Source organism: Drosophila mojavensis, unplaced genomic scaffold (genome assembly GCF_018153725.1).
Source record: "Drosophila mojavensis isolate 15081-1352.22 unplaced genomic scaffold, ASM1815372v1 contig_151, whole genome shotgun sequence".
Lineage (NCBI taxonomy): Eukaryota > Metazoa > Arthropoda > Insecta > Diptera > Drosophilidae > Drosophila > Drosophila mojavensis.
This window is the reverse complement of record NW_025318684.1, coordinates 290,564-307,770: the sequence shown is the minus strand read 5'-3', so window position 1 is coordinate 307,770 and position 17,207 is coordinate 290,564. Positions and strand designations below refer to the sequence as shown.

Sequence of the window (17,207 nt, the reverse complement as noted above, 5' to 3'; positions counted from 1 at the left end):
TGCGCTTTTATTTATAATAGATTTATTAGCACATCCAATTGTGACCTGTTTTCAATTTCAATTCTATATCTAATAACTCTTGTTTTTGATATACACAGTTGTTCTCAAGGTTACGGCCCGTCAACATAATCGCGACCTCCAACATTAATGCGACCTTCAGCAGCTGTTACCGAGAAGCCCAGAATACGAGCATCCATTTTAGTCATCTTACTTTTCTTAACTTTTCTTTGTTTGTTCTGCAAATAGACACATAATAAATACTTTTAAAAATTATATCTCAATTTTTAAAACACATCGTATTACCTTGTTGTCTCCATTATCATTGCACGATGGCGTTATAGCCGGAGCAGGCTTACACATATCATCATTATGTGCGTTTTGAGCACGCTGCAAGCTCTTATATTTGCTACGTCGCTCCAAAAATTGCTTTGCAAATTCTGACGATTCTTTGCCTTCGCCTGAACAAAATGTAAAGGCGAATATATATAATATTTAAGTTATAATCGTTATTATACTCATTCACGAACGTGAATTATTATACTCATTCACGAAAGTGAATTAGTATATTGGTTTTGTGCAATGTCCGTCCGTCTGTCCGTATGAACGCAGTTTATCGGCGCTATTAAAGCTAGAGACTTGAATTTGGAGCATATACTCGTGTATATCTCCGATTTATAAAGTGTTAAAATTTTCCCGATCCACCCACTAGGGGCGTGGCAAATCAGAAAATGCATTTTCCGATATACCAGAAGTCATATTAGTTGATGAGCTAGAAAGCTGAAATTTGGATTGTAGATCCGCGTCGACGACCCAAGATCACGAGCTATGGCGGATATATCTATGCCCATTGTGGGCGTGGCAAATTGGATAAAACGGTATCTCCAAGAGTTTTACAGCTAGAACGCTGAAATTTTGCACGTAAGCTAATTCTATGATTCTATAATGTCCAATGACAAAATTATATGTCTACGCCTATTAGGGGCGTGGCGAATCGGACTTGAAGATATAGTGATTTTTTAATTCTGCTATATTTAGGACACTATTGATGCTAGAGACCTCAAATTTGGTATATATACTCGGGCTCACCACCCAATAAACTTTGCTCGAACGGTTCAGGGGATCTCGTAGTCGGGCCGTCTCGACTAGAGCTTTCTTACTTGTTATAAAGTATGTTTTGTTATTGCCTATGTATCGTATCATATATTTATGGATGAAGCTAAATTTGATGTTAGTGTCGGCGATACGAGAAAACGTGTCATCTTATCTCTTAAGCCTACCGTTTGAAGAAATTACTCATATTGTTATTGTTGTTGGCAATAGAGCAAAACTTTTTTTTTTTCATCGATAAGAAAATAAAATTCTCGTTAAGACAAAAAAAAATTGTATGCGTTATCTTTAGTAGTATTAACAATATAATATGTTGAGCATTGCACACAGCAAAAAAAAACATGTTCGAATTCTTAGTCGTTGGGGCTCGTAAAATAGTCGTTGCTAACTGATCAGTGCTCTTGACTATTGGTCAAACTAATTTTTTAATAACTTTACTTTAATAACTGATACTTAATGAACAACCTATTCAATTATATACATAATAGTATAAAATACACATAAAACAAGTCGAGACTGCTCGACTAGGAGATATCCTGAACCCTCTAATCTGATATTCTACTCATTCTGCACTTCTTTTATGCACACATGCATACACACGCATCCATACGCACGTATATCATGCGCTCTGCTGACTGCGCAGTTAGCAGCGACAGCGCTTGGGCTGCGCTGCAGTGCGGACAATATTATGAGAATTTATTAGTTGAATAATTTCTCTTGTAGTAAGACTATCTTTATGAAACTTTCAGAGCGTGATATAGTTAAAATGTGTGCACATATTTTAGGTCTATCTATATATATCTATAGTATTTTAAATGCGTTTTTTACAAATTGAGGTCGAAGGGGACGTGGTATCCAAAATCTGTTAATTACAAAATCTTTGTATCCATTAACTTTATATACAACGCATATTTTAAGTCTCCAGGTCTAAAAGTGTTCAAATTAGGCTGAAAAAACAAAGTCGATTTTTTGATTATTCTCGATAAAAAAAGTTATCGGATGAGTTATCGAAAAAATAAGATAAACTTGTACTGCCTATGGTTTACACGAGTACGCATGCCGAATTTCAGCTCTTATATCCTCTGCGATCGGTTTGCTCATACGGACGGACGGACGGCCAGGGCTATATCGACTCAGCTCGTCGTCCTGATCAAGAATATATATACTTTATGGGGTCTGCGATGATTCCTTCTGCCTGTTACATACTTTTCACAAGACCATTGTACCCTGATTTCCCATTTTCAATGGGTTTAGGGTATAAATATATGCAAAGGCCATATATTTCAAATAGCAATAGCCATATCAAATGTGTTTATACAAGGGACAATCAGGCAAACGATACTGCACAAAATGATTACACTCTATTCACATCGTGAACGAGTATAGAAATGGGAACATACCTAGATATATGCGTACATAATCTTTAACTTCATAGGGCGCTTCCAGGTCTTTCAAAAAGGAAACAAATGTTGGTACTGTGAATGGAATATTTAGATGTTAATTATGATAACTATATAAATAGAAGGTTCTTCTTACCATCCACTTTAGCAGACATATTTTCTAAGCTCTTCATACACCAAGAGGTAAACTCACTCTCATACTCATTTACTTTGCTGTTTGAGGCATCGCCGCTCAACTGCTGCGAAGTGGACTTGACAGCGGACTTTCTCTCCTCACTGACTGATAACTTGATAGCTGATTTACTTGAAACCGTTTTATTATTTTTATCCGTCTGCTGTGAGCTCTGCCCAGTTGCAGTTTTGACACTTTTTGATATTACATTCTGCATTGTCGGCAATGTTTGGCTCTTACGTAAATTTCGAGGCGATGGCATTGCTATGCCACCGGCCGTTGACTTCAGCTGTGTTTGCGACTGCGGTTTGCTGGTTGATGCTACTGCCACTGGCAAACCGGCGGCAAGCACAGAGGCGGCAGTTGGTGGCACGTACTTAGTGTTGGCAGCCCCTGATTGAACCAGCGTTGCCTCGTCCCACAGGCCAGGGCCGATCGGAGCTGGACTACCAGTAGCACTCCATGCCTTGTTGGCACTGCCCCAAATATTTGATAGTCCACTACTACCAGAAACGATCAGATTGGCAGATAACATCACTTGATGTTGCTGCTGCTGCTGCTGTTCATGATCACGACGACGCTGTTGCTCCAACAGCTCATTTGTTAGACGCTTAGCTTCCTCGGCCTGTATGTCCACCAAGCTCATAACTGGCGTAGGTGCTGGCGATGCCTGCCATTTGAGCAACGCATCATTAGCTTCGGCAGCTGCTGCAGCTGTAGCGCGCATTTGCTTATCCAGTTGCTCCTGTTGCCGTTGTTGATCCGCTCGCCGTTCCCGACGCTCAGCTTTCTGAATTTCGGCTAGTCCTGGTGCGGTATTGTTCACGCTTGGCGTCTGCAAAGACCATGGGGCGATGGAAGTAGCATGCGCTGAACGATTAACTTGCTCTATCTTTAAGCCGCTTGCCTTATTTCCGGTCACAGCTGTTGTTGTAGTTAAAATATATATGTGTTAATTCTAAATGATTTTAATTAAGTTCTCCAAATTCGTCGAATACGTATACTATATACAAGAATATATTATTTCATTTATACGCACATATAATATAAGCATGTGTTGGAATGTTGGAATATTGGAATATTAACTCATTTTTACACATTTTCGTTAGCGGGTTATAGAGTTTTGAAAATTGCTCAACAAATTACTAAATTGATGTTTTTGATGTATCAAACGGGTCGAGTAAGGCTTGAACTATTATTTATTTATTTCTTACCTGAAGAGCTTGTGGAAGCTTGAGGGTTATTGCTAAACAAAGCCTTGCGGCGTTGAGCTTGTATTTGCTGTTGGCGTTCCCTTTCCTCTTGCTGTTGTCTATTCTTTTCCTCTTCGGCTATCACGGCACGTCTCTTTTCTTCCTCTTGCTGTTGACGCTTACGCTCTTCCTTGATGCGCCGCTTTTCTTCGACCTGCTCTCGGCGACGATCCTCATCGCTTATTTTATGCTCTGGCTGTTTTCCTTGCTTTTGACTAGCCGTCTGTTGTTGCAGTTTGTTGACTTGTTGTTGCTTGCCAACAATTGTTTGGGCTGACAATTGGTCTTTATTGTGTGTAGGGATGCTGTCCAGTGCTATTGGCTGCTCTTGCAGTTCTATTTGCTGCTCAATCTTTGGGTTGCATTGATTGTCCTTGCATTGCTGCTGCTCCTGTTGCAGTTGCTGCGCTGCATCGAAATCCAAGTGCGCAGTTGCTGTGCTGCTGTTGTTGCCATCTTGCCTAGGAAGATGTCGCTTTTGTTGCTGCTGCTCCAGTAATAGTTTCTGGCTTTGTTCCTCCTCCAAGGTGGCAACGTCCCACAATTTTGCATTTTCCATTGCAGGCCACGACGATTGCGCAGGCTGCTGTTGCTGCTGTGGCCATATGGGCATCATAAGATTTTGAGCCAAGATCTGCGACTCAGTTACAAAATCCACAGTGGAACTTGGCTTGATCAACGGAGATGACTGTTGCTGCTGTTGACTAATAGCAGATGCTGTTGGCGGTCCTCGCAATAACATTCGCAAATTATATTCGTTTAAAATATCCAGATCATTGGCGCGCACTTCATTCAATTTGCTCGCGTCTGAATTAGAGGCAAATTGATGCTGCACTTGTTCGAGATTAGTTGGCTGTGGATTTTGTCCCTGGGTCTGTTGATGCATCAATTGCGCATTCAATATAAAATCATCAGCATCCAAGAAGTTGCGCTCCGAACGCTGCTCAGCGTTGACTGGATAAATCTGCTGTTGATCCTTTTTAGCCTGCTGGGCGATAATATCATACAATTGGTTGCCCGCAATGGGGTTTAAGGCTGCTAGCGAATTGCTTAAGCCACTAAAACTACTCAAATATTCTGGGAGCACCAGCATCTGAACCTTGCTACGGACAACGGCTTCACGCTGAGCAGGATCCAGACGCTGAAAACAATCGCTTTTCGATAGCTCAGTTAGTATTTGATATTCCTGGTGCTGCAAGTATTGATCTTGCAACATTTGGAAACGCATGGTTAGCATGTGGGATGTGTCCATTGTGTGTGCGCTCATATGTCCTTTTACTGCCGCACTCAAAGAATCTGCAGCTGCCGTAACATTAGCTTTCAATTGCTCGTCATTGTCAGGGCGAAGATGATGCTGCTGCTGTTGATGATGCTCGTTATGTGTTAAGGGCAATGCAAGCATCGCGGGCTTACGGGTTGTCAGATTAATTTGTAAATTATCCAACTCAATGGGTGTGGGTAGAAGATGGTTGTGCGTAAACGGCATATTGCCATGACATAGCTTAATCAGGTCACCAAGTGGCCTAAAACGAGTGTCCGAAATGCGGCGTACATAGAGATTCTCATTAAAGTAGCCGGCACGATACCATTCGGTCATCTCAATGGCACTAAACGGACCCTGTACATTCGACTGTGGATCGCGATAGAACCATAATTCGTTCGGACTTGCACTCATCACATGTGGGAGCACGGGTATATGGTGTGGTTGCAAATGATTCTGTTGTAAATGATGCTGTTGTTGTTGTTGCTGTATGGAAAGCTGCTCGTTGAACGGTTTATGGGACAATTCAGTGGCAATGATTGTAGTCGATGCTGGGTCTGGAGCAACGAGTTGGTGATGAAGTTGACCGGGCTCAACAATTGATCCCACCATTCCATACCTATTGCTATCACCTACAATACTTGTTTTACTGCTATTTATGTCATCAACTTGACCACTATCATCGTCCATTATTAGTTTCTCAACCTCATCGGCTACCTCTTTGAAGCGTTCCGAAATATCACCTTGACCAATTGCCTCCGTTTTGTGTGTGGGCGTTGATTCAGCTGTGTCCGATCTTAAGTCTAATTCGTTACTACTGCTGTTGTTGTTGCTGGTGATAGCGGATTCCTTTGTATTAGTGGCATTGCTTGGGGTGCTATTCGTTGTTGATACAGATTGCGCTTCAATACCCGCTGCCCTTCCCTGCTCAGTACGGTTATCGGTTTGAATTAACTGTCCACTTTCTACCGAGGTAGCTTCTGCAAAGACATTGGAATCACTTTCATCCATGGCCTTTTTATGTGTCGAGTCACTACTATTTTTCTTGTCTGATTCTGTATCTATCAATTCGCCATGGAAAGCACCACTAGAATCGAATGTGCCACCCATTTCCGAAGGATTCTCCATTGCCCATTCCGGCAAATTATCTTCACCATCGGGATTCGTTAAGCAACCGCTTTCAGGCCACGGCTGATTTCCTTTGGAGCCAATCAGACGATTAGAGCTTGGTCCGCCTGGCCCAGCTGATGCAATCTGTGATTTAACGGCGCTAGTCCGCTCATTAGAGACTGTTCCAATTACCGAAATGGATCGTTGTACATTAGCTATGCCCGGATTGCCAACGAAGGAATTGCCATCCATATTCCCAGATTGTATTGGTTCCTCTTCACGCCAGCTGGTTGAACGTCCTTAAATTTAAAATAGTTTAATATGAGGATGAAAATGTTTATTGGCTATTAATTTGTTTAGGCTTACCCCACCGATGGGCGCCTGCACTGCGCCACCCAGCTACTTCCGTGCCAACTGTTCCGCCTGAATTTGGTCCGTCGCCAGAGCCGTCATCGTTTCGGCTTCTGCGCCAATTTTCCATGTTGCGGCATTGGCTTGAGAAGTCCTTCCGTGGACTAGAGCTCGGTGTACCATTCCAGTCTACTCCGGGGCCCCCGCCAACACCAACGCTGCCACCACTAACTCCAGTGGCGGCACCGATAGCCGCTGAATCCCCAGTACCATTCCGCTCGCTCCAGTTTCGATCTGGCTGCAAGTTTTACATACAATATACGGTTAGAAAATCAGTAGTCACAGCAGCTGGTAAATTATTGCGCTTTACCTTCATTGATATAGCCGAGATGCTGTCATCGTAAATGGTGCTTGGTCTCTGGTATATTGAATGATAAGCAGATTTCCCTCGCATACGGCCACGATCTACCATTCCACCTCGACCTGAGCCTCGAGATGCTATACCAAACGCTCCCGGGGAACGCTGTAACCAGGCGGGGCGTGACTGTGGAACATTAAATTTCATTTAATCCTTCAACCGGACACCGCACATTTATGTCCTTTACACTTACGCTACTGCTCAGCTGGCTTTGGCTATTTAATTCATCTTCAGAGCTCGGCGTTAGAGCAAGCGGATACTGAACTTTTTCAATAAACAGCTTTTTGAACGATGGCAGAATCTGAGGCAGAAGGCAATTTCGATCAAATAACGATAACATCTCCTCCCGACCGTAGCGGTACTCCGGAAACATATTACGATTGGCAGCTGTATGGCTTGGATTGGCCAGCATATTGACTCCACCGCTAACGCCAGTTCCTCCGCCACTACCACCACCGAGGCTGTGTAATGATAGACCACTGTTTGACCCGCCGCCCGCAGTGGCTCCAATGTTCGAGGGCTCCGCCGACATATTGCGCAACCACTCCGGTCCGAATTTCATTGAGTCTGTCATTTTCGGCAACTCTTGAGTTTTGATTCCTTTAATAGTCTGTCGCTGAAATGTTAAATACATTTGAGCCATTAGCATTGGCTAGGAAACACACGCGCTGTCGCTCTGACTAGTTCGATTGCGATTTTGAATCTTTGTATACTAAATCGAAATATGAACTTCAAAAATTTTAACTTCCACTTCGTACATATACATACATATATATATGTATATATTTATATGTATATTTACGAAGTAGTGAAAGTTAAAATATTTTTATACAAAGATTCCAAATTATACATATCATTACATATTTTTTTTTTTTAAATAAACGTGTGCATGTGTGCGAAAATATGGAACAATAACAAGCGGAATAAGAACAAGGAAACATAACCTATAAAGAGCGGGGTGAATATTATATTATTGCACACGAAGTTTACAAGGTAAGGAGACCTCATTTAATCTACAAAACTTTGCTTAGCCATCTTACAATTACTGTTATATATCAATGTCTATTTTTTTCACCTATTTAAAATGTTATGACTTTATATTCAGAACTAATCTTCCACTTGGTAACTATGTGTACATATAGTCAAAAAATTTTATGTTGACCAAATATAGTACTTTTCTTGCACTTTATGTCGTTATTTAGGTCTTTGTTTAGTTCTAACAAGTTGGCAGTTCTTTCCAAAGACTACCATCAGCACCGTGGCACACATCTATACACGACTATACAAATACATACACCCTACCATATAAAAATGTACTTATCCCAAATGTCTATGTGTCTGTTTAGTTCCTTAAAGCTCATTTCAATAGACGGTATTTAAATTAGCTTTCAAAGCTTAAATAAACTCCACAACTCTAAATTAAGCCCTTATGACTTTTAAGAATTTTAAAATATTAATAGTTGTGTTGGCACTCACATATAGTGTATGAATGCAAGTGTTGTGTATGTAAATCTGAGATGAGCGATACCCAAATACGGGTTACATGTGAAGAGTATATTAGTCTTTAATTATCGAAATCAACGAAACTCTATAAATATCGATAAATTATCGTTAATATAACACGATGTCACCATGCTTTCATTTGCATTAGGCGTATACACATCGGAAATAGCGTAGCATCAGAATTCTTTATCAAAATAACTTGTATAATTTTAATTTACAGGGCTGATGAATATGATGACGATGTGTTTATGCTAATATTTGAGTTTTATTCAAAGAAATTTTATTTATTTATACTATTGTTTCATACTATTATAACGAAATACAAATATATACGAACTAAATTATTGGCACAGCAAGGCTTTAAAACTTTATAGCAATTTTTCAAATATTTTGAAACTTTTTTTAATGAAACAAAAAATTAACCAAATAGAATAGGGGATCTTTTAAGTTATACAAAAAAAAAAAAAATTCCGAAAAACTTCATCGTACATTTAAAAAAAAATTAAAAACCAAAAAAACTAAATTTTGCGGAACAAAATTATTGGCACACTTAGTATTTTTTGGGTTTTTTTTTTTTTTTAACAATTTGACCGATTGTGCAAAATCATTTTGCATTTCACTATATTTTATGTTTCTTTATTTAAAGCTTCGCAAATTTGAATTTAAATATAGAAAATTTTGTAAGAATTGGGCATATTTTATTACTTTTCTTAATAATGGCACCTAAGCTAAATAGCTCAGAGGAAAATGATCCTGCATTTGAATGATCAAGGCAAATTTTATGCATAAACTAGAGAGATAATAGAAGAAACCGATTTCCTATTCGAAGCTACGTGCAGCGCTCCAAGGAAGCCCGCAATCTGCAAAGTTCATAAACATACAGGTCGCCTTAAGTTGTTGAACAGCCATGAATGCTGGAAAATCGTTCGAAAGGTGCATGTGAATCCCAAAATACCATCTACACAGATTGCTGCTGAAGTTACAAAAGAAATGGGGAAGGATATGCATCCGATTTCGATACGAAGAGTACTGCACAAGGCCAAATACAAAGTACGTGTGGCTAGACGAAAACCGTGCATCAAAGGTGCTTATAAAAAGAAGCGTTTGGAAGAAAAATTTTAGCAAGTCATCTGATTATTGAAGTGAAGTCTGTGATGAGTGGAAATTCAATATATTTCGATCGGATGGGCGTTAAACTGCTTAGAGAATGCCGAATACTTCGTTTCACAAAATCAAAATTACGCCAAGCGTTAAGCATTTTAATGTTTTTTAATTTTTTGTTTTTAGTGTGCCAATAATTTTGTTCAGCAAAATCGAGGTTTATTTTTGGTTCTTGAATTTTTAAAAATAGTAGGTTGAAGTTTTTCGCAATATTTTTACTGTATAATTTAATAAATACCCAATTCTATATATATATATATATATATATATATATATATATATATATATATATATATATATATACAGCGACGAACTAAATTATTGGCACAGCAAGCTTTTTAAACTTTAAAGCAAATTTGTAATTGTTTTTTAACGTTTTTTTTGTTAAACCAAAAAATTTACTAAATAGAATTGGAATATATACATATATGTATATATATGTATGTATTCACACGTACGCATAATCCCGCGCTCTGCTAACTGCGCAGTAAGCAGCAGCTGCTCTGCAGTGTGGGCAATCATAAATTATGAGTTGAATAATTTCTCTAGTAGATGGACTATGAAACTTTCAGAGGGTAATCATATGGTTGAAATGTGTGTACATTCAAAAGCACAATTTTTACAAATTAGTGGCGAAGGGGGCGTGGTATGCAAAATCTATTAATTATAAAATCTTAGTATTCATCATATGTATATACACAGTAAATCTGAAGTCTCCAGGTCTAAAAGTGTTCAAACACTAACCATAGCCCGGACAAGTAGTGTGAAGCTTTTTGCACGTTTTTTTTTCGAGCGTTAGCACCCCAGACAACTTCGTATTCTCTCGGCTCCTCACTTTTAGGTTCGGGTTACGGAAATTAGACTGCCGTTTCTTCCATTCTGTGTGAAGAATATACTGAACTCTTCAAACCGTTGGCCAAGTTTGTACAAAATGTTTGCGTTTTCGTTATTATTTGTGGAAATGGTGCTCATAATGAAAATATTTTCGCGACGAGCGTGCACACGCACACAACATGTATGAGCATCTGTACGCCTGTGCGTAGATCCACAAATTTGCATTTGGTAGATCTTTTGAACTGCACACCGATACATACGTTTGATTGTGTATACGCAGAGGCCGTGATGCTCACATATTATGGCGTAATCATTGTAGAAGCATTTTTGTACCTATGTGCGTGTGTGTATGCATGGGACATGAGCATTGGCGTGTGCCTAGTAGAGGTGCCAAACTATCGATGGCACTATCGCCACTATCGATGGTCGGGCACTATCGAGAGACTAAACTATCGATTGTTTGGAAATTACTATCGTCCTCAATCGATGGGGCCCACCATCGATAGTTTGGCACCTCTAGTGCCTACCACAACTTAGAATTTTGTGAACGATTATGAGCTCAAATTGCAGTCGCGTTTATGTTTAAGTACCTGATTAACTAAAGTGACAAGTGCACTTTCCAATGCATTAATAGTTATTTTATTTATTTATTTACTTGCACGATTTTTATGACATCTAAAGGATGCATTCTTCTAAATGGATCCATTTGACCGGTATATGTATGAAAGTATGCTTAATTGTAAAAAGGTAAATTTCACCTGTATATGTATTTACATATATGCACAAGTGTAAGGGATCGAAAATCGCATCCTATTAATCAGATACTACATTTATTTTAAATTCATTCTGATAGACAAACCCACGATCATTGAAATAAAATCACTTAAATATAAACGCTCGAAAAAAAGTGTAAAAAAAAGCTTTACTCTACTTGTCCGGTCTATGTATTCTCTGGTTAGTGGTATGGTACACACGAGTATGCATGCCAAATTTCAGCTCTCTAGTTCTTTTATCTTCTGAGATCGGCTTGCTTATACGGTCGGACGGACGGAAATCAGGGTATAATGGTTTTGTGAAAAGTCTGTAACAGGCAGAAGGAATCATCGGGGCGACGAGCTGAGTTGATTTGGCCTGTCCGTCTGTCTGTGTGTCTGTCCGTATGTTTGAACGAGTCGATTTTAGAAGATATAAGAGCTGGAGACATGAATTTTTTTTTTTTTTTAATGACCGTATATAAAGCGTCGAGTTTGCTTTTAAAATGAGGTGTCTACGCCCAGTAGGGGCGTGGCAAATCGGAAAAAAACTGTATTTTCTACAGTATTAGAGCGAAACTTAGCAACTAAATTGCTGATGGGGTGTGAATGATTATTCCGCAGTCGGTAAAGCCCGACTGCAACGTTCTTACTTATTATACCCTGAACCCATTTTCAATGGGAAATCAGGGTATAATGGTTTTGTTAAATGTATGTAACAGGCAGAAGGAGGCGTGGCAGACCGCATAAAGTATATATATTCTTGATCAGGGCGATGAGTCGATTTAGCCCTGTCCGTCTGTCCGTCCGTCCGCCTGTCCGCCTGTCCGTCTGTCCGTATGTTTGAACGCGTCGATCTCAGAAGATGTAAGAGCTAGAGACTTGAAATTTTTTTCCTAGGTCCGTGTATAGCACGCGCATATCGAGTTTTGCTTTAAATATCGATAAATTGCCCCGTTATTTTGTTATCGATTAAAAACATTATCGAAAACCAGTAATAAATGTATATCTCCTATATCTTTAAAGTTAGATTTGTTATGTATACTTATATGCATTTTATACAATTTCGGGTTTTGTCAAAATTCACCCCCCACCCTTAATTCACCCCCTCACCCTCACATTTGTAAAAGGCGTATTTCAAATACTAGAGATTTGTGCTTTGGCAAATACATACATATCCATGATATAATCATAATCTGAAAGTTTCATGAATAAACTACATCCACAAGAAAAGTTATTGAACAATTAACTTCCCATAGTAAGCCACCACTATTGCTCGAAGGGTTCAGGGGATCTCGTAGTCGGGCACTCTCGACTAGAGCTTTCTTACTTGTTTTAAATTTGTCAAATATTCAATTGAATATGTAGATCATATTCTGAAAGTTTCATTAAATTCCGTTAAGTCAATCGACGTTAAAAAATAATAAAATCTTTCGCCAATTAACAAACGCACGTGCAGCAGCTACAACAGTTTTCGTATACGTGTGCACACATACATTCAGCGCTGCAGCAGTGAATCTACTGCGCAACTGATGTTAATTATACCCTGAACCCATTGAAAATGGGAAATCAGGGTATAATGGTTTTGTTAAAATTATGTAACAGGCAGAAGGAGGCGTGGCAGACCCCACAAAGTATATATATTCTTGATCAGGGCGACGAGCTAAGTCGATTTGGCCCTGTCCGTCTGTCTGTCAGTCCGTCCGTCCGTCCGTATGTATGAACGCGTCGATTTCAGAAGATATAAGAGCTAGAGACTTGAAATTTTTTCCTAGGTCCGTGTATATCACGCGCATATCAAGTTTTTCTTTATATATCGATAACTACTCCCGATATTTTATTATCGATCAAAACCTTATCGAAAGCTAGTTATTTAATTATATCTCCTACACCTTTAGAGCTAGACCTTGCAAATTTTAAATGTAGACTTATATGTATTTTATATAATTTCGATTTTTGTTGTAATTTACCCCCCACCCCTATATCCACCCCCTCACCCTCACCTTTGTAAAAGGCGTATTTCAAGTACTAGAGACATGTGCTTTGGAATGTACATACATTTTCACCATATAATTACGCCCTGAAACTTTCATTAAGATTGTACGTATAGAAATTAAATTATTCAACAAATAAATTCTTATAATGTTACCTACACTACAGCGCTGCCCAAGCGCAGTTAGCAGAGCGCATTCTAATACGTGTGTGTGTATGTATGTGTGTTGAAAAGACTGATTAGAATATCAGATTAGAGGGTTCAGGTATCTCCTAGTCGAGCAGTCTCGACTAGAGTCTTCTTACTTGTTTTTTTAATTGTTTCAAAATATTTATATATTTAATTAAATGAGTTTTCTATTTCATTTATATTTTTAAATACATCGAAATTGAAATTTTAGCCATACTAAATATGCATTTTTATACCCTGAACCCATTGAAAATGGGAAATCAGGGTATAATGGTTTTGTTGAAATGTATGTAACAGGCAGAAGGAGGCGATGCAGACCCCACAAAGTATATATATTCTTGATCAGGGTGACGAGCTGAGTCGATTTGGCCCTGTCCGTCTGTCTGTCTGTCCGTCTGTCCGTCTGTCCGTATGTTTGAGCGCGTCGATTTCTGAAGATATAAGAGCTAGAGATTTCAAATTTTTTTTAAAATGTCCGTAAATACAGCGCGCATATCAAGTTTATCATTAAAAATCGATAACTCATCTCGATCTTTTTTTATCGATAAAAAACCTTATCGAAAACCAGTTATAAAATTATATCTTCTACACCTTTATTGCTAGAGTCTCCAAATTTTGTATGTATGCTTATATGCAATTTATACAATTTCGATTTTTGTTAAAATTTACCCCCCACCCTTAAATTCACCCCCTCACCATCACTTTTGTAAAAAGCGTATTTCAAATACTAGAGACTTGTGCATTAGCAATTACATGCATATCCATGTTATAATCATAATCTGAAAGTTTCATGAAGATCGTACGTCCATAAAAAAAGTTATTAAACAATTAAGTTCTCATAGTAAGCGCACACTGCAGCCCATGCGTGTTTATGCGTGTGTGCTTGTGTGTGTATGTGTGTGTGTATGCGTGTGTGTGTGTGTGTATGTGTGTGCGTATGCGTGTGTGTGTATGTATGTTTGTGTGTGCGTACGTGCGTGTGTGTGTGTGTGTGTGTGTGTGTTTCTTGTGTAAGCTGAAAGACGCGAAAAATTATTGAAATATCTATTGCTCCAAGGGTTCAGGGGATCTCGTAGTCGAGCAGTCTCGACTAGAGCTTTCTTACTTGTTATTAATTTGGTTCAGGGTAGCATCACTGACCAGAGAACACATAGACCACAAATGCTCACACATATTTCCAGAGACTGCAAGTGTGTGTGTGCTTGCCCATCGCGAAATCATATTGTCTATGTGCATCAACGCTTTCATACCCTTCCCACGAATATCCATCGAAACGCTACATTTTGTTTGCATGAGCCTGACAAACGCTTTTATTTTTTAGGTATACCCTTCACTCAAAAGGAAAGAGAGAGAGAGAGAGAGAGAGAGAAGAGAGAGAAGGACAAATAGCGCAGAGCTGTGCTTCATATAAGAATGGGACTATTTCGTTTGAGCACTTGCAGCTCACTGATTTTATCGTGCAATATTTTCACTGCTCAAACCTCCAGCGACCGACCCGGCAAATAAGAAGTATAGTGGTCGACCAACTTAACATTTTCTGCTGTAGAAAAGTTTGTTCTACATGTCTAGTCTATGTGTTCTCTGGTAAGTGGTAGTATCTAGTCGAGCACTCTCGACTAGAGTTTTCTTACTTGTTCTTTTTTTTTTTTTATAAATTTGCAATTTATATTACATTTGCAGATTCTGCAATACGCCTTGTTGTTGTCGTCTTTATCTCGGTTTATCCAAACGATATCGATAATACCTACAAAGCACCTACATAATTCAATTTTGTACTCATTTTGGCACGGTTCTTAACCAAATATAAGTACAGAATTTAGCACATTTAATGCTAATGTTCTGCTCAACTGTTCTGCAATTTTAACTAATAGACTTCGGTTGGATCCACAACCGATCATCTGAAAAAACAACCAACCAACTGGGAGACTATGAGCACAATTCGCATTCACAAAACAAGTAAGAAAGCTCTAGTCGAGACTGCTCGACTACGAGATCGCCTGAACCTTTCGAGCAATAGCTGTTTCAATCATTTTTCGCGTCTTTCTGCTTACACAAGACACACACACACACAAACACACACACGCATACACACACAGGAGATTCGAGTTGCGTTTTCGTGGAGCGCGGTCGATGTCATTGCGATCCGTTGTAGACTCTAGCTTGTTCTGTGCTTTTCCCTGTAAAAGTGGAAAAACTGAAGTCAACGTGTATGCTGTGGGCGCGACGTACTCAGCGACCCTTGAAAACAACAAAGACTTACTTCGCGGAGTATCCCAGCGGTAGAATCCAGTGGTGCAAGAGAGGGGGGCCATAGCGTCATTGTTTTGGCGTCAGGGTTTTCCTCTTTCCTTTTCTTTTTTAAGCGGGAAAATATTTGTGACTTTAGGCATCACACTTGCGCAATTAATAAATAAAAAACAGGTGCATTCACTATAACAGCTGTTAGTAGTGCTGAAAATTGCAGCGGACAATCAGCTGCTCACTAACGTTGGTAAGTTGCTAAGTCTTAGCAAAGACAGCAACCTAACTTCTGTAGTGAGGTTGCAGTTTTTAAAGTATTGCGAACTTTCGGGCTCTCATCGTAGTTAAGCTGAGTTTGAGCTACTGGGTCTATGAGTTTAAATAATATACGTAGCTATTGCCCACAACAGGCTTCACGCCTTGGTAGTTGGAGCAAAATGGATGCCATGATGAAGGACGAGCTGCAAGCTTTCGTGCGCTATTCCTTGTTGCAGCGATCACCGCAGCAAGAACAGAGGAGGCTAGGCTGGTCAGTCTCCATAAAACGGCCGAAGCATTCTGTAACCGACCGGTTAAAAACTGGCAGGTGCAGACCACGCCACTCAAGAAATTAGGCGAGAAAGCCCAAGCACCGAGCTCTAGTGCTATAGCAGGTAGTAATACGCTGCAGCTGATAAATCAAACCAGGCAAGTCGACAGACAAACGCGAACAGCTGGACGGTCGTTAAAGCACGCAAGCCTTTGCAAAAACGACCCAGAAGTGATGCAATCGCGATCTCAGGCGTAGGTGGTTGCAGCTATGCGGACATGCTTCGCGTAGTCAAGAGCGACCCAAATCTAAAACATCTGAGCTGCGATGTTCAGGGCATTAGGAAGATAGCTAAGGGGGACCTTTTGTTGCAACTGAGTAGGAAGCCGGAACATAGTGCTGAGGCACTGCACGAAGCTGTAGGCAAGGCCTTGAGCGACCGTGCGGTAGTTAAAACACTCACCAGATCGGCTCAGATTGAGATCCGTGATCTAAATGAGTTAGCTAGCAAGGAGGAGATCTTGGAGGCAATCAGCTTTACTTTCGAATGTTGGGCGGAAGGCCATTATAGCAGGAGCCTGTAACTCATGAACGTTCGAATGGGGTAGCCACACAACAAATGCCAGAGGCCGTATCCTCCTGAGATCTTCGCGACACTAGATGTTGCACTGCTCAACACTGGCCACGAGTTCACCCTCAGTCGGGCTGGATACGCATCTGTAATTGACATTACTTTTGTTACCTCATCCCTCTTTCCTGAAGCAACATGGAGCATTGATCGCTATCGAGCTATACGGACAGCGATCATTCGGCACTTCTGTTCATAATAGGTGAGCCAACTGCCAGGGTGCCAACCTTGTGGAGGGAATCGTATCGGTTGGATACTTTTGATCCCGCGGTCTTTTCAGTGGCCATTCAGTCGCTGGGAACAGC

The 17,207-nt window shown here is 39.9% G+C and overlaps 1 protein-coding gene across 3 annotated transcripts; it reads right to left on the bottom strand.

Moving 5' to 3' along the window:
• Positions 1-8,621, bottom strand: LOC6585779 (GIGYF family protein Gyf). Of its 3 annotated transcripts, none has more exons than XM_015160699.3 (9): positions 8,549-8,621; positions 7,266-7,688; positions 7,025-7,198; positions 6,670-6,952; positions 3,894-6,602; positions 2,644-3,603; positions 2,508-2,582; positions 304-458; positions 1-236 (listed from the first exon to the last, which is right to left on the bottom strand). In XM_015160699.3, exons 2-9 carry the CDS (start codon positions 7,644-7,646, stop codon positions 111-113), a joined length of 4,863 nt encoding a protein of 1,620 aa, XP_015016185.1. In that variant the 5' UTR covers positions 7,647-7,688; positions 8,549-8,621; the 3' UTR covers positions 1-110. The 3 variants fall into 3 exon arrangements, with proteins under 3 accessions (XP_015016185.1, XP_015016184.1, XP_002011405.1); XM_015160698.3 differs by lacking the exon at positions 8,549-8,621 and adding an exon at positions 8,148-8,250; XM_002011369.4 differs by lacking the exon at positions 8,549-8,621 and adding an exon at positions 8,113-8,213.
• Positions 8,622-17,207: the final 8,586 nt, after the last annotated feature.